General features: G+C 38.6%; 1 protein-coding gene across 4 annotated transcripts in view; it reads right to left on the minus strand.

The window, feature by feature from the left end:
- Positions 1-18,665, minus strand: part of rabgap1 (RAB GTPase activating protein 1) — a 63,210-nt gene that overhangs the window by 37,240 nt on the left and 7,305 nt on the right. For 2 of the 4 annotated variants that reach the window (XM_026296726.1, XM_026296727.1), the window contains 13 exons: positions 15,861-16,096; positions 14,218-14,247; positions 12,876-13,134; positions 12,216-12,429; positions 11,911-12,085; positions 8,424-8,584; positions 6,899-7,009; positions 6,180-6,246; positions 5,997-6,099; positions 5,477-5,646; positions 5,129-5,303; positions 4,548-4,641; positions 2,744-2,894 (listed from right to left, as the gene is read on the minus strand). In XM_026296726.1, coding sequence (XP_026152511.1) covers positions 2,744-2,894; positions 4,548-4,641; positions 5,129-5,303; positions 5,477-5,646; positions 5,997-6,099; positions 6,180-6,246; positions 6,899-7,009; positions 8,424-8,584; positions 11,911-12,085; positions 12,216-12,429; positions 12,876-13,134; positions 14,218-14,247; positions 15,861-16,013 — 1,863 coding nt within the window. In that variant the 5' untranslated portion in view covers positions 16,014-16,096. The remainder of the gene's footprint in view (positions 1-2,743; positions 2,895-4,547; positions 4,642-5,128; positions 5,304-5,476; positions 5,647-5,996; positions 6,100-6,179; positions 6,247-6,898; positions 7,010-8,423; positions 8,585-11,910; positions 12,086-12,215; positions 12,430-12,875; positions 13,135-14,217; positions 14,248-15,860; positions 16,097-18,665) is intronic. The other 2 variants (XM_026296728.1, XM_026296729.1) reach the window with 2 other exon arrangements.

Genomic DNA, 18,665 nt, shown 5'->3' on the forward strand with positions numbered 1-18,665 from the left:
AGAGACCCAGGCAGGCACACAGTCATAAAAAAGCAGCGAACACGTTGGATGCTAAGACAGCAGGAGTCAAGAGAGAAAAAGGCAAGCAGACAGTGACAAAACACAAATGAGCAGGCAGACAAAGAGAGGCAGAACGACACACATACTGACAGGAGCACAAACGGGTCCAGAAAAAGTCAGAGTGACTCAGAGTCAGGCATCCAGGAACGCAAATGATCATAAAGACAGACAGACAGGCATACAGGCAGGCAGACAGGTTATTTTGTAGGTCAAACAGGCATAGGCAGGTAGTTATAAGTGCTTGTTTTTGCAGCAGGTCTGGGAACCGTATATTTATTACTGTTAATAGTGCAATCAGAACATTTTACTCCAGAAGAGAAAAACAGTAAATGTGCCCACACTAAGCATGTCTACATATTTCCACACAGTGGGCCCCATCCACCAGGCTTCTGAACATTTGCTAATGGACCATAACTACACAACATGATTTGGCAAAACTACGGCACATTATAATTACATAACCTAACTTATGTACACAGAACCATGAAGCCGCCATATTCTGTCTGCTGCTACTAAACAGCCCTGGACAGGACCATCGCAAAGAACATAATACATAATGACTATTCATTTAGCCAGGTTTCTGCCACCTATACAGTCCATTCCACTGGCCCATCTGCAACCAAATTTTAACTAAAACATGATCTTCACAAAAGTATCAGTGGTTCTCAATATATTTAAATTACATTCATACACCATTTCAGTTTCCTCGAAGGCTGAACACCATTTTACTCGTACATACAGAGTAGGATTATCATGATAAATATGTCTCTACTGTTGCTGTAACATGGTCACTGCCCCTCCGTGTAATAACAAAGTATTTCTTGCCAATATACAATGCTCTTTCAAAACATCCTCCTGATTAAAATCAGCTGGCACCGAGCCAGTGTGCTGCCAAAAGAAAGTAAATGTTTGGTAGTAGTAACTGTCAGTGACTGGTTTATACTCACTTCAGTTCATGAAGCTAATGCAAAATGTGAACCCTAGCCACAGCAACCTAATGATTCAGAGCTGGCACATGAATACTGTATGTACACATTTTTAAACAGGAACTTGAAAGGGAAAGAATGAATTAGTACATGAGAATATGAGCTTTAATTAGTACAGCAGCATGAAAGTGTATGAAAATGACTTCCTTATTCATAAATATAATATGAAGTAGACAATAGATTTCCACTTAGTCTTTGCAGGCAGTTATTCTATCATCTTTCTGTCCTTTAACTGTTCTTGGCTACCTTGCCAGGTCTTGCTCTAAGTAGACTAAATAAAATGCTAATTGTCTGTCAGTCAGATTTAGATGCACATGCTCTCCACAGTTTTCTCTGTGTGTTTGTTGGCTGACATACAAGTCTGAAATCCTTGAGTTGCTTCTGCAATAAATTTGTATCCAACTTTCGGTCCAATGGCTATCAGTACGGTGACTTTCTGATCCATTGTTATTGCTTTCTGAGTGAATGTTCAGATTCCACACATACCATTCATAGTAACAGAGCATGATTCCTATATTGTTTTGGTGCAAAACTTCTATTTCAATTGATCATGCATTTTAAATACCTAAATCAGAACACAACAGAGAAGTAAGTGATAGTACGATAAAGAAAAAGTATAAGGGCAGAGATGGGAAAAGATCAAAAGTGAAAGGAAGTAAATGTGGTCAGGGAGAATGAAGAAAAGGAGAGTGAGGGAAAAGTGCAAAGGGGAGGAAAGGGCATGACAAACATCTTGTCACCACCTGGGACCCAGCTTGCTGCCCGGGGATGTTGCCTTTATATAAGAACAGTGGACTGAGCTGCAGTCGAGAAATTACATAGACTAACAAACAGTTCTGAGAGCCTGGGGGGCTAACTATCTACAGCCAGACTAAGTCACCCCTGATCCTTACACACAGACAGACCCTCACATTCCTAACAAATTTGAAATGAGCAAATACAGACAAAAGCGAGGCATAGGCTATAACAAGGTGAGGTACCTGTGACAAACCTAATGTTAAAAATGTCCCAACTGAAATCATCATATATGAATAATAACAATTAAATTATCATTTCAGATTACAGAGGAAGCATTGTATACCAGGCAATTTCAGGTGCAGGCTGGTATAAACTAAGTATAATAGTTAAAATAGAATCAGACATCACATCAAGTCATTGAAAAAGGCATTTTTCCTTCCTTATACTAAAGCGTATAAACCTTTTGCTTGCATAAAGCCCAAAAGTGATCAGCTAATATGATCTACAGGGCAGTCGTGGTTTCCATCACAAGTGTTAAGCACATAAGAGAGAAACTTGTGAAACTTATTAGTGGCCTCTGGGGTGCACTTTAAAGAAGTAAAACTTAACCACAACCATTTCCAAGAACAATAACAGTAACGCATTGCTCTGGACAGTAGAAACCAAATACAAAAAAGAAATAAAATCAAAATATAACCACGTGTAAATAGAGAAAACTGCTAGAGGAAAGAATTCTCAGGCTGGCTGATGCTCAAACTAATAATGGCTTAAGTTTAGACAAAGATTTAGAAACCATCAGAGATGATGTGCACAGCTTGTTGATCCATCCAAAAATTAATTGTGTGCCACCCTGTTGAAGGTCTGCCTTTCCAATGAGAACACCAACAACATTAAGGGAACATGGGAGTTTAGTGTGTCCTAATCATCTTCACAGAGACAAAACTGGTGTGTGCTCTTACCTTTGTAATAAGAGTGCGGTACTCTTCTACCTGGTGGTCATTGTTATGGCAGCCTGCCAGGAGCTGCCACACCTCCCCACGTAGAGCCTCAGGAATGCCACTCCGCACCAAAGCTGGCAGCTGCTTCGGACGCACTGATAAGTTCAAATGCCTGAGAGAAGAGAAGAGGGAAGGAAGAAAATAGGAGAGTCAACCATAGCAGTTTATCCAAGACATAATATTTTGTAAAGTATAGCATGCTGCTGGTTCCCTTGTTGCATGCAATTGCAGCTGCAATGTTCAGTTCACACTTGTCTACGCTGTCTACCCAAGATGTTTTCACTGGCCCTAGATTATGTCTAAGATGAACTATTATCATCTTTACAGATGTCCTACTGGTCCAAGATCATGACAATGTGGATGGTTTACTGTACATCATTTAATGCGAAAAATATAGTGATTTACATGTGAACCAGTCTTTTAATCCTCCAGTCCTGCCTACCCTAAGGGATACAATAAATCAAGCACTCATATGTCACTCCTTCAGACTAAAATATATGCTGCGTTTGTACGAAAAATGCATGCTACTTAATTTATGCTTGTAGTTCTTTTTCATCTTTTCCACTGGCACTACTTTTACTTTATTTTACCCCTGGCTCATTTATAGCAAGATGGGGAAAACAGCAGCTATACACAAAAGCTTTTTCAATTCCTTCCTCATCTGCTCACTTAAATGTTAGATCTTCTGGCGAACTCTGTCACATGAGTGATAAACAGTGTTTGCAGCACTAAATGAACTTGTACTGTAATGGGCTGAGATAAAATTTGAGATAAAGAAGGAGAAGATAAACCTGAAGGCATAGCTGTACCTTCCAACTACCTCCTGACTAGTTCAGACAAAAAACCCTTGAATCTGTGATGATTCTCTCACTTTTTCCCCTTTCTTAATTTATCCTCTCATGGTCTAAGTTTGCTTTGCTTGTTTGTTCCGAGCATCAGGTTATGCAATACATGGCATTTTCAGCTGAGACTAAGAGGGGAAACAAAAGTATACTGTGAATGTGTGTGTGCGCATGTGACGTAAGTAATGCCAGGCCTGGTCTTCAGGGGCAAGATTGTTAAAGGCTGTCTATGATTTGACTCTCTGTGCTCCCTGAGTGCCACACAATGCCACAACACACACACCAACGTACCCCCACACACAAAAGGCCAATCATACACACAAAGCCTAGTATTATAACAGGCTAGTCTCATGAGTCCTTTTTTTTTTGGCGTTGTTTTTATCAGATAAGTGAAACAAATACCTCCAAAGGACTCAGTGCTTTGATGTCCATGGCAACGTTTCTTATTCTTGAAGGACATTATAAATAGCAAAATCTAATAAAAACCACAGAGACATTATGACAAACCTAAAGGCTACAACATACTGTACATAGTGTCATCTAATCTCCAATGAATTATATTATTAAATATATTTCGAATATATGTTTGTACATATTTAACTGTTCTCCTGAAAAGATACATGAGAACAGACAAAGAAAAACAACTATGCTCTCCACTCCAGTGTATGTGTGGCAGTTTCTATTCAGTTCATCACAAGCTTCTGATTAAAAACAAATGCAGTAATGGGAGAGGGAAGCCATCTTAATAAGCAGCTTATCAAGAATTCCTGCCTGCTGCTTTCACACACAGCACATCCGCTAAGCCCCACACACAGATATAAATTAATGGTGTGTGTATGTGTATGTGTGTGTGTGTGTGTGTGCGTTAACTGCAACAGAGACAGATGGGGACAGACACAATGAAGAAGGGCACAAAGCATTACCACTTGGATAACAACTCTCCCCAAGTCTCCAGGATCTTCTCTGCACACTCTTTGGAAACGTCACCTGACCCACTGAGTAACGGCTCATCATTATCTAAACACAAAGACATACAAACACACAAAGTGAAAACTTAGATTATTCTCCTTTACCTTCTTTCATATATGAAATTGTCCTTTACATGTATATGCTCCAAATATAATACACTTCATAGCTTATGCACATGAAATGATTAAATTAAATGTTTTAGTTACACATTGTGATCCCCTGGTTTCATGTTTTGTGATTATTATAGCTCTCTAAATAAAAGATTTTTTTGTTTGAAAATTCACTATATTACTCTTTGATACAAGTTTACAATTTGTCAGCTGGAAACTGGTATTATCTAAACCTACTGTGCTCTATCTAAATACTCAACACGGATTCTGGAAATCAATGAACATGCAGTTCAAAGAGTCAGACAAATCTGTACCAAAAGTCCTGCAGACCAAAAACCAACACAACACAGAGAAACAGATCAATAGGCAGGTACAGACAGTAGCAGTACTACTTCGATTAAGAAGTGGTTAAGCAAAAAACACGCATTCACCTTCCTCTTCATCATCTTCAGGAGGTGAAGGAACTGTGGTACCAGTCCCGGTGGACAATATGCCAGGACTAGCTGTTGTCTTCCGTTTCTCTCTCTCAGTCTCACTTTCCAAACTCACCACCTCATATAATGTGTCAGAGGCTGGACTCTTACGCTCCTTGCGCTCCATCTAAGGAGGTCAAACACAAGATAAACTATATAAATATACATATATATTTAGGGAAAGCTGTCAATAGACCATCCTCCGACTGTTTGCTTAAACATCCATTATATTTCTTCTTCAAATATTACTACAAACAACAACGTCACCGCTAATATCAATTGCGCCATGAATTAACATACCTGTCGTAGTTTAAGATAGAAAGTCTCAGTGTAGCTACGCTTGCTGAAGGGCCAGAACAGCCTGTCATTTGGGGAGCACACTCTGACCCTCGTCTCCAGCAGAAAACGGACTGGCTCCTCCACCTCTGTGATCACTAGGTCCACTGCTGTCGTCATGTACATGAATTTATCTGGTAAAAATAAACAAACAAAACAAAAACAGTTAAAATGTCATCCACGGGTAATTTATTCTCCTACTTAAACCCATAAGTAGTTTATGAAAACATATTATGTTTAGTGCTGAATTGGGAGAGCAGGAAGGGAGTGTATATGGAAAACTGAACAAAGTCAGTGACAGCGTCAAATGTCAAATAATTGCTGATTATTTAAGTAGAGTTTCAATGTCTATTAAATGTAGCCAAAAGTTCTACCACATGCTACCACACAACTTGATTTCGTAATTCATACAACCTCTGGAAAGTCATTTTAAGACTTGGAATTATGTCAGATTATTGCGTGAAATTACGTTTTTGGCTGTTACCTTTGGGCGTTTCCTCATTCACAGCCTGGAACTGGGGCGTGTTGGGGTTCCAGCTTCCTGTGATGATGTAAGATTTCCCGTCTGAGCTCTTTCCCATTGATTCCTGAAGGGGTGCAAGATGGAGGAAGTTGACAAACACACACATACCCACAAAGACACACATACACAATCACAATCACCTACCAGGTCTAGCAGGTGCATGTCGCTGTTCTTCACATTTTTCCCTGGGCTGAGCAGAAGACCAAAACACCTGAAGAAAAAAAGAAAGAGATGAAAGTGGACACACACAAGCAAACAAAGATGTACACACAGACACATGAAGATAGTAAAACAAATAGACATAATACAAACGGGAGATGGAAAAAAAAAACAAAGCAAGCACAGGAACCAGAGGCAGCATAATAAATCTCTATAATTAATTAGAACCAGTCCTATATATACATGAGAAAAAAAAAATAAAAAATCACATCCAGTATTTCAAATATTGTAGCTCCCTGGACTGATCTGCTAACACAGACCAGAGCACAGAGAATATTAAACACAGCACTTCAATGGGTCTCTGGGTTCATCAAGCAGTAACAAACCGCTGCCAAAATGGAAGTCCATGAAAAGGTGATAGAATGTTTACATTTCAAGATTTATTATGCTACGGAAAATGAGTAGCCTCTGCGACAGGCTTACATCAGTCACCATCTTATGATTGTGCTGGAACACTTACAAAGTGCCTCGGACTGACACACGGATGTAAAGATGTTCATCTGTGTGTGTGTTATAGTTATAGCTGAGTGATTTCTTTTTTGCTCTTTACCTCTTTCTACTAAACACGTCACCCTGATGATGTTGCTCTGATGTTATTCTGAAGAGCTGTGAATGATTGAGAGAGAGTATTCACTATATTTTACCTCTCAATGGCCAGTTCCTTATTGGAGGTCTGCTGGACATAAATGACAATTTTCTTGTCCATTCCTGCACGCAGCTTGAAGCTCTGCTTGTCTTTGTCTTTTGCTACAGCACTGAATGTAGAAGTACAAGAAAATGTATTAAGCAAATTTTTAATAGTGAAAGGATCATTACATTAAAAAAAATGAATGTGAAAAAATCATATCAAATGAAATTATGCAGCAGATAACACAATTACAACAAGCTGATGTGTTGTTTTTATTATGTCTACATTGGAAAGAAAAATAATACTAGTGCAGTATTATTTACTGGTGGGCCATAGCTCATGTTTGGAATACCCCAATTTATCATGATTAAAATGAACATAAAAGCCATGTGCAAGCATGCTCTGCTTACAGAGCAGGAAAAAAAAACAGGTTTGAGTCAGGAGCAGTAATCAACATTCTTCAAGACTTAACTAACACAAATTCTTGAGGAAACACTGAAGAAACACTTAAGTGCTCAGATCACCAAAACCTGTAGTAAAGACTTAATGTATCAGATAGAGCTTAGTCAACTACACCATTAAACTGGCTTGTTTATACCATATTCAGGAGAAACAGTGTTCTATATTATCTTTCAAGTATTATGCTGTATTTTCGTACTATTCCATAAAAAATGCCATAGTTGCTTACCCTAAAAAAAACAACAAAAAAAAAACAATGTGTGCACACATGTATAAGAAAGCTGTTTGCTTCCCTAAAAATATTCTAAGAGCTAATGAGGAGGAAGTATGTGATGGCTAAAAATAATAAGTTTTTTTTTTTTGCTTGTTTTGTTTTCCAAATAGGCAGAGAATCTAGAGCGGTGTGGCAACACACTGAAGTGATTCACTAATATCAGATAACAAAATACAAGAGGTCAGCAAAGATAATTCAAGAAACAAGAAAAAACATTTTTGCTGTTGTATTATCAATGCTTGATCAGTAAGTGTGTGATCTTAACAATAATCAGTAGTTTGTTAGAAAGGTGCTGCCCCTGAAAATCTAATTCTTAACAATGATATGTCAGGCTTCTATACATTTTCAAAGTTACACTTTCTCCCAGATATACATTTTTGGCTAGATTTGACAATTAAAACTAGTGTTAAACACAGTATACCCACATCATGAGCACATGCAGTTCATTCTTCTCTGGCAAAATCACACAGCATGAGGGACAGGAAAAAGTTTATAGACTTTAGTGCAACTCCAAAGTATTTCAAGACATCAGACACCATATGACTATTCCATGCTCCAAACATTCCTTTGACATGCAGCAACACTGTTGTGCCATTATTTTGTCCTACTTAAAGATTAGGAACAGGTGCATAATCTCTAAATAGTGTACATGATAAAACAAGCAATATATGTGCACCGTTTCCTTGAGACTCTGATGAAGAAATACCAAAAATGTCTGTATTTATGTTTTTTTGAAACAGTGTTTGTATCTTGTGTGTTTTTTTTTTTTAATGTTCTAAAGACATGCTATGTGTAACGTGTGTCCCACCTGAAGGTACCCTTTCCATCATCCTCCTTGATCTCCAGGCTGACCGTGAAGGTAAACAAGTCACTGTCAGGGGTGAGTGGAGCAGCCTGCTGTGACAACAGAACTGTCTTCCTAGCAGACCGTCGAAATGCTGTGGCAAAGCTGTACAATATCCTACTCACCTGCAGAGAGAGGAGTACACAAATGCTGTACAAAATACTTAATACAAAAACACAAAATTAAGCCACTGTAATGGGGAGGGAATATTCAATTTAACATTCCAAATAAAGCTACATAGAAACACAGTTATAGTAAGCACAATATGGCACAAGGGATATCTAAGGTCTACCTTTTTGTATTATAAGAATTTAAACAATTATTTTGTGTTAGTCTCTTTCCTTAAAGCAAGCTACCAGCTTCAGAATGCATTAACTGATTGTTGATTTTAGGGAAACAAATAGTGGACTGCAAATTATTGTACCTTTCCGAAAAAGGTTTTTTCAGCATGGAATCCCTAGACAGTAAGCAAGGAGAGTCAAAGGAGCGAATATAGACAACCCAAGATTTAGCAGCTCCTGTAGCTAAAATATCTCATAAAGTTGAGTTTTGCAAGCCAAAAACATCAGCGGCAGGCAAAGCAATCACTTAGTCATTAGTATTGATTAAAATACTCCAGCCAGCCACTGCAGATTTGTTATTTTGTGGTATGGGGGGACTAATACACTTACCTAATGACCCACTACTATACTCACTGCAGGCCCTGCAGCCTATCAACCATTTTGAGTTTTAATCAACATACAGATTAATATTTGCAATGAATTTGAACGTGTAGGTAATGTTTATGTTAACAGTTACATCCCACTCATACAGAGTTGATTTGTCGAGGATTGGGTTCAGCCAGAGACTGCCAAGTATGGAAAACTGAGCAGGGAGGTAATGATTTATTTACATTCACTAAATGTATTTTTCCACTCACAAGACTTGATTTATGAGCTTTGCATTTAGTTAAGAAACAGTCCTTTCTTTTTTATTATTACTAAGCTGACATGTGTGCATGATAATAAGCAGAGCCCCCCACACCCACCCCACAACTAGAGGCCCACAGCATAGTGGTTTTGGATCATCTCTAATTGTGGTAAACAGTGGAGCTTGGGGGTTAAGGACTGTAAAATGGTGTGGGGAAACTGCTGTTATCAATAAATAACAAGAGTCTTCTGCTTTTTTCAAGGGCAGAGTATAAAGCAACTTCAAATCTCTCCTACAGAAAGCCTTTGTTTTGTTCCGGGTACAGTAAAAGGATGTTAGGGAATCGTAGGGGGTATATTCAGAAACAACAGGAGACTGAATGTAAGGGATGGGGGGTATGAGTAAAGCTAGATGGGGGGTCACCCCCTGTATTGATGAAATTATTACCATTATGATTAACATTAAGTACAAAGGATTAGTTGTTCTGCATTGTTTCAACCATGCTAGAGACAAAACTGTCCAGTTTCAAATGTCTACATATGGCCTTTTTATTCTTTGTGTGCAGTGGTGAGGAACTCTGAGCGTGCAGGCAGCTGTACTGCAAAAATATCAATCCTGTCAAGTAATTTTTGCTGGTATTGAGTGACTCTCCTATAACAAGAGAAACATTCTGTCTTTCTAAAGGATTTCTTTCCAAGACTAATGCAACTAGAAAACTTTCTAGTTGTTCCAGCCTTTTCTCTCAACTGCTGGAGTTCTGCTTACGCGCTAAAAATGTATGTGTCAAACGATAAAGAAATTGTTTAAAAGCTGCCTTTGTTACACTCAAATTTCTAATGAAATGTAACTATATAAAGGCACTTGCAGTTTCCCTTTATCTAAAAAGCTGTATTCTTTAACAGATCTGGAATTTGTTATGTGTCCTGTTACACTGTTTTTACTTTCCATTCAGGATATTCAAATTATTTCTTAGTTGGCAGCATTATCTTTATGTGGCCTTTGACTAAGAGATTTTCAACTGATGTCATGGCAACAATCTGTATCCATTTGTTTGTGCCCAATTTATGTTTGTCCCTATTTAAACATGTGATTTCATTTGTGTTAGGAGCCCAAATCACTTCAGTAAAACTGATCTCCTGAAGCTGTATTGATTTGAATCACATACACGTAGCATGAGATATACATCTCTGGATGGGAACAGAAAGTTTATGGGCAAAAAGGTGGTGTTGGATATGAGAGTCAGCAGGCTCGGCATCACCATCAACACCAGGAGACTGGGAATTGTTAAAAAATAGCCTTGGGGCCTGACTAGGAGATGTGGCACAAAGAAAGCAGAGTAAAACTGAGGAGGTGGTTTGCTTTATGTATGAACAGTTCTATTCCAAATTCTGCAAGTCTATTTAGAAGAAGAACTACAGCAAATCAACTACAACTACTTTAGTAGTATAACTAAGTTTAGTAAACACTCCTGTTTTCTCTGTCAAAAATGTCAAAATTCCTGGTGAAAAAAAACACTTCAGATGCTCTTCACAATTTGACTAAATAAATAGGCCACTTTCTGAAAACCCAGCTGTGGCAAATAAGACAGTAACTGGTTGCAGACCAGTTGTTATATCCTGTCACAAGGTGACTTCAGAATATATTGTTTGGTTATGCAACCATGATATTATTTTAATAAAGATGAATCTTTATCAACAATATGCACCTTTTAGTTATGGCTACAATGTCCAAACAAACATTTCCAAATATAAAAATAAAAACACCTTAGTGTATAAATGCACTGATTTAACAGGTCTTAGGAGTTATTTACAGCAAATTTGGAATTGATGTGAGAAATATGACTAAAACGTTCTTCCTGAAGGAAGAGACAACCACTGGGCTGACTCACTCCAGTCTGATAGTACACATGGGATGCCAAAAAAGCTAGAGGCATTGCAGATTGGTTTGCTTCTGGCATTTGGGAGGAAGAAAAGGACATTGCAAGAGGAAGACTGTGCCAGAGACAGAGATGTCCGGTTGCTAAGTAAAGAGGTGGATTACTATTTGGGATTATCTGGGTGGGAATTTGTGTTATATGCATTAGTGTTTTAGTGTGTGCTACAGGTGGGTGTTTGGGAAACTGGACAGTGTGATGAAGCAGAACTGACAAAGTAGTGCCTTTCTGGGGGCTCTTTGTGGGAAAGAAAGTCACTTAACATTAGACACAGTACTGTAACTCAGTTTGATGAGTGTATTCCCTGTTCCTTCCTTCCTTATCCCAATAAATTCACTTGTGGGATTGTGTGTGTTTGTTAGTGGTGTTCATGGGCATCGTAGCACAGCCTGCATGACATAATCCCTTGGGGACTAGTGAGGAAGATCCCACACATACAAAAAACAAGAGAAGGATGCCATGTGAATTGCAGAGTATTTATAAATGGAGCTTTTGCTCCCCCTTTGGTTCACTATGTGAAAAACAGAAATTTTACTTGTAGCTTGTGGAAGTTTGTCTTCAGTAAGCATAGTTACAAGTAAGTCCAACAACAATCAGTTAATCACTCACCGCCTCCTGGATTTGGCAGCGGAACACGTGGATCCTGAAGATCTCAGAATTGTAGTGGCTCTCAGTGAAAGCAAAGCAGTCGCTCTCTGGTGTACCATCATGGCCTCGCACACAGAACAGAATCTTATATATCGGGTAGTTGGCAATTTCTGTGCTGTTGTGGGGGTCCAGCAACCTGTTAAAATGTCATTAAAAATGATATTTTAAACTTACTACTGCACACTCTGCAATTGTAGAAATTGGCAGGCACACAGTGCTCACAACAAATTTACTCAAACACACACACACTGTAGAACTGGAACTACCTGACAGTGCCTTCAGACACGCCTGGCACTGACAGTGTGACATCCAGGGGGAGTTGGCACTGCCCTCTGAGGATACTCATCATACGTAGGGCTTCCACTTCACTCCGAGGAGCATTAACCGAGGCACACCCCAGATATGTCAGCTGGCTGAATACAACACTGTCCTCATCTGGGATGGGGCTGCAAGGACTGCCTTCTGATGACGATTCATCTGCTGCAAAGCAACAACAAAAAGAAAGTAAACAAGAGGGTCATTATATTTTGAATGTAATTATCTTCTTATATAATACATACATAAACAGAATTGTCCTATCAGAGATAAGCTCACTTGCAGTGGAAGCAGGAAAAGAATGGTAAGAGAGTTGCATAGCAGGTAAGAAGTAGATGAACAGAACAACAGTCATATCAATTATTGAAATCCATGAAATAAATAGAAGATGAGAGTAAATGAGACAAAACAAAGTAAATGAGAAGTACATGGCAACAGTCACGTTACCTGCTACAAGGGCAAAAAGGGGAATGTAAGAAGTGGGAGGGCTTACAGCATAATTTAGATAAATAGGTGCTTCTGTGATATTACTTCAGCTGAAAACAAAACCCACTGTGTGAGCTTTGACAAATATGAGGAAAAATGATACAAGAAGTCACTTCAGGGCTTACCTCGGTATGACCTCTCATTCAACTCACTCTCCTGGGCTGTCTGAACAGGAAGCACCATCTCCAACTTAGGCGGGGGAGCACTCAGAGGGTCAGAGCCTGGCGGTACAGGTGCAACTGTGTTAGGTAGAAGACCATGGTCACCTGCATCAAGGCTGTCCATTCCCGTTTCTGGTCCAAGCCCAGTGTCAGCTACTGATGGATCCATGAGGACATCCTCTAACTCCCTCTGGAGCTGCTGCTCACTTCCGTTGCCCACAATCTGATACACACCGAGACGAGCACAAACACAAACACACACACACAGACACACAGAGAAACAGACATTCACATAACCACACGAAGGAGCAGGGACAAAAGGAAGCATAAAAGGCAACATTATTTAGACCCAAACATATAATAAATTACAAGAGCAGACATTGTTACACAAATTGTTAAGCAAAATCATTGTTGCAGTCACCACAACATAAATGACTTGAGATAATCCTTCAGTCTACATCAACTGCATTACAAGTTTCTCTAGTTTTTAGAAATGCGCACAATGCTGCCTTTAACATTGACCCTGTAATTCATTTCAAGCAATTGTAGTACATTTTGAAGAGAAAAGTAGACTAGTTTCATGTCAGCAGACACAGACATTCCTTGATTACATTTCATCCAGTATTAGTGATTAGTGAGTCAGTGTGTTTTAGTTATGAAAGAACTGTTTCCATAAATTGGAAGAGCCAGAACTAACTGATTGAACATATCTGACCAAATAGACACCAAAGTGCAAGTAAAGGCTGGACAAACCAGTAGCCTGATTTAAAGTAGCAACTGGAGAGCAGACTTAAAGTGCTGACAATAAGAGATATGAACAGGCGATTAAGAACAGAGAATCAGATTTTATTTTATTTTTTTCCTTTTGTGGAAAATCGTTATTTTAGATCAGAAGTGACAGTACAAGAATGGTACTCTATGTATGACTATACTCTTAATGCCATTCAATGAAAAAAAAAAAAAAAGACTATTCTTGGAAAAACTAATGTAAAGCAGCTATTAGCTCTACAACGAGATGCACACAACTGACATAACTGTGTCACTCTGCAGCTGCTGTGGGCCTTGTGATTTACAGGTGCTAAAAGCCATGGAAGTTGTCAACTACAACTACAGGCCTACAATATATGTAAGAATATCTCTCACGATTAAAAAACAACACTAAGGTGTTGAGGCTGGCTAGGGTAATTACTCAACAGCTGCCAAAAATACAGAAAGCACAAATCATTTACAGACAGAATCACCACAGAATCACAACATAGAAAGAGAGAAGTAGAGAACAGGAAAGATAGCATGAGAAGAGACTGACCTTAAAGCTGACCCCTTCCTCAGAAATCACCTGCATAACAAACAACAAGTTTAGACATACTGTCTCCTCTGACTGGATGCGCTGACTGGGAGGGAAATGGCAAAAACCAAAACATGAGATCTGGACGACCGAGCGTCAATGCATGGAGTCATATAACTACCACAGAGGTAGTACAGTGGATGTGTGTTTAGTATCACTTTTCCTCCCCTTTACAACGGGCAGACAGTGGCCGCTTTGCAGTGCAAAACAGAAAGCTCAGCAAATTACTGCAGTCCTTCAAGGAACCAAGAACTCATGTAATATGCAGATTTATACTCAAACTGAATATGCAACAGCCATGCTCAGCTGGCGCCATCTTCTGGTAACTTTGCAACACCAAGTCAAGAACTCCTTCCTTTACAAAGAAACACAGGTACAGTAATGATACACCCTAATGGACAGAGTATGAACATGAACATGTGAGCCAGCTACTTAAGTGAATTCAATAAAAAGGAAATACAATAACTAGTACTGAGAGAGACATGGACAAAATGAAAGGAAGAGGAGGTCGTCTAAACCCATTATGGAGACACACAGGATGGTGCCTAGTATCTACACTTCTTTTCTCAGAAAGTCTTCATTCTATTTGGAAAAAGACCAATGCCAAACACCGTTATTATCCCTGACAACAAGTTCAAAGCACTTGCACCTGCATTCATCTGTTTGTAAGATAATATCTGCTGAGTGAGTGCTAACTGAAGTACTGAAATAAATGGCAAAGGGCATATTCTATGTCAGACATACTGGAGTGTAAAGTATATAGCACATGCTGTAGACAAAGAGAAGTATCTGGTTGACTGCAAATGGGAGATCTTTTCTCAGTTAATTTGCAGTCAACCTATTAACATTCAGTGAGAGTGGTAAAGTCACCTGTTATACATGCTCAGCCTAAAAAAAAAAAACACTAAGAACAGTGTTTACCAAGAGTATTATTTGATTTGTGCATGCAACAATGGCAATCCCTCTCCTATTCCACACCCCATACAACCTTCATAATGTGGGCCCACAGTGGTAGAAGTTGTAAAGTTTAATTCTTCAAAGGTTTGAGAAATAGGAGCAAGATCTTCACCACAAACAAAAACTATGACGTGTTTAGTTTACCATAAGTAGTAAAGGAAAAAAAAATAAAAAATAGATCACCCATGAGAAGAAGGTAGAGTGAGATAGTAGAAAAAGCAAACAAAAAATGATTAGCCTTATGGTTAGAGTGTGAGATTACATATTCTAAAAAATGGATGAGATCTTCTGACATGTGAATGATGAAAACAACCTCATAACACTGGAGTCTGAACTGCAATTTTCCCGTAATTTTCAAGTTACACTGTTTCAAAGACAAAATAAACATTAGAATGATTTTCTGAATCACACTGTGGCTCCTATGATACATTCTTAAACTAGTTCTAATTCTGCAGTGCACAATACACTGTAATCCTATTGATATTTTGAAAATAATAATTGTTTTCCAGTTGCTGTAATTGTTCTGATGTGATCAGATACTGGCTTATATCCGTATTGAACATACTCATGTTATCAATAGTATAAACTCTGAAGTCTCCCTTCTCTCCTTTGTACTCCCATCCATACCTACATCCAACCATCCTTACCTTTAATCCTGTCTTTTCGTCATCACTACCATTATTAGTGGAGGAGGGTGTCTCGTCCCCCAATCGGGACACAAGGACAAAGTCCTCGCTGTTGAGAGTGGACACTGAGTCCGAAGATATGCTAATCTTCCCCACCGAGCCCTTGTCATCCATGGCTGCCGCTGTTAAACTCAGCCACCCTGCTCATGAATGGGAGACGGGAGGCGGAAGTGGTGGGAGATGATGAGCAAAATCACCTAGAAAAAGAAAAATATTAAGAAAGAAAAAGCAGAAAACAGTCATGATGTGATGAAATTCATGAAAAGCATCAGTAAGGTACTGCAAACGTGGCTGTTCGTAAATGAAGCCTCTAAAAATGGTCAAACCTTTTTATTATTTACTTTTAGAGGTCTTCTTAAACGCGTAAAGGAAACCGTTAAAAAGCTTAACAAAACCCAGGAGTGTTAAGAGAAAACAGGAGGTGCAAAAACAAATCTGAAGTAAAAAAGAGCTGAAAAGGTTTAGTTCAAATTGAAGTGATAGACAAGACAGCAAAAAGACGAAAGGAAAAAAGGACCCATGGGTCATTTGGAGCAATTTTGTCTATCTCAGCAGAATAAAAGGGAGGTTTTTGGAAAATAGCTTGATGCAATGCAAAGCTATGGTGATGCAAGAGCCTTTTTGAAGAAACATGCATATGAAAGTGGAATTAAGGAACCATCTATTTGATTTCAGTATTACCCTCTACAAAGATTCAGGTTTGGACAACACAACTATATTTAAGTAAGAAAATACCTGAACACACAAACAAAATTATGTGATAACTGCATTACATGCCATGCAGCTCATCTCATAATTATTATTCTCGGTCTGCAGCCACAACCACAAGTAACTCTAAAGTGAGATCCTGTGGGAAACATATATCATCATCTTATAGCTCTCTCTGCTTTTCACCCTAATTCCCTCCATCAATCCAACCATCAGTAAAATGGGAACAGATCATCATCATACTTGGTTTAAGACAAATGCCTCAAATGAGCCCTCAAATATGACACTAAATTATTCCAGCAAGGTTTGCAAAACTGCACAAGTTCTCAAAAATCCTACTATATGAGAGAACAGATGGTGACAGGACAGGACTCAAGTAGAAGGCAGAGTGTGGTAAAGGAAGGGTAACAGATTTTTCATTTTTTACCTCCACGAGCAAAATTGAAAATCATCATCAAAATTATCATTTTTAGTCTCTATGTGCAAGTTAGGTATGACAACAGGAGGCAGAATAAAGAGAAAATTTTGCCATGAGGTAACTACTGAGAAAGGGAGGTGCCACTGTGTGCAACACAGGAAGAAAGGCACAACAGAAGGTTCTGGCAGAAGTTCAAGAGGAGACCATAACAAGCCATGTCTTGCTGTTTCTCCCCTCAGCTCCTCCCTTTTATGCTCTCCAATCCCTTTCCCATTTTTCTCGGCCCTTACTTCTATCCTCTCTTTTCCTTTACGCTTGGCCTCTTCCATTTTTCTACAAGTTTCATTTGAGAAAAAAAGGCTACAACAGAAAGATCAAAGCAGTGAATAACATTCATTACTTATAATAACACTGTTAGAAGAAGAAGTACTTTATTAATCCCCAAGGGGAAATTCAATTGTTACAGCAGTTATTAAATTTGAGATTATTTGAATTATATTGATTAATAGTAATTCATAAAGTAAAGTTAATAAAGTAATTAACTAATTATTGTTGTGTGTTTGTGTGCGTACATGCATGTGTATGTATGTGTGTGTGTGTGTGTGTGTGTGTGTGTGTGTGTGTGTGTGTGTGTGTGTGTGTGTGTGTGTGTGTGCGTTATTGTTTATATAGTGGAATTATAGAGTCTTATGGCAGTGGACACAAAAGACTTCCTGAATATATATACACTGACCTAGAATGAACCCCAATTTGAGTAGCTGTCTCTTTGTGACAAGAAGGTTATAGTACAACATCTTGCTTCAATATGAATCTTATTATTAGGTTACCAAACACAAACTAAGTAACAGAAACTGACAGCTTAGGCTTGTTCTCTTTAGCTTTTCAAAGCAAACCAGGGAGCAAGCAGCTGTTATTCATCCAAAAACCCCAGGTGTTGTTTTTCACTTGTACTGCAAAACTAAGGGTAACCAAGTGTAATGATTTATCATGGCCCTCGCTGTGAAAAAAACTGTAGCATCAGATGGAGCAGAAACCCCTGTTTGGTAAGTAGAATACTGAAAATACTTCCTTACGTTATCAGAAAATCACAGTACTCAGGTGTATACATTATAATGATTTTGCATCTTATATTCATTAGGTAAGTGCTTTCCTGAAAATTCAAAATAAGTAGATGTATGTAATGTTAATTCAGCTCTTATGTTCATGCTAAATTCTCTTATCTACTACAATAAAATCCTCTGGTTGGTCTGCTTTGCTTATACACCACTAGCAAACCTAACAGGTCTGACTGGAAAAGGAGATTATTGGCCTGTTTTGGTCAGCACAAATGTCAGCTACCACACTAGCATAATCATCTAAAAGTAAACAGGCAAATGCTTAGTTTGTTTAAATTTTAACAGGTGTGTTGTGCAGCTGTGTAAAATGTACATGGAAAATTTTACAAACATACAGGCAGCCAAATATGCTTATCTAACGGCTATGTTGAAGCACATTGAACAGATTGTTAGATAAAGGACCTCAGCTAGAGACGAACAATGAGTGACATGCAAAGAATGCAGCATGGCCTTTAATACTACATAACATTTAATAGGACCACTTAAACAACACAGTTGCCTTAGAGTATAGGCCAACTTCTATTT

This window comes from Mastacembelus armatus, chromosome 12 (assembly GCF_900324485.2).
Source record: "Mastacembelus armatus chromosome 12, fMasArm1.2, whole genome shotgun sequence".
Lineage (NCBI taxonomy): Eukaryota > Metazoa > Chordata > Actinopteri > Synbranchiformes > Mastacembelidae > Mastacembelus > Mastacembelus armatus.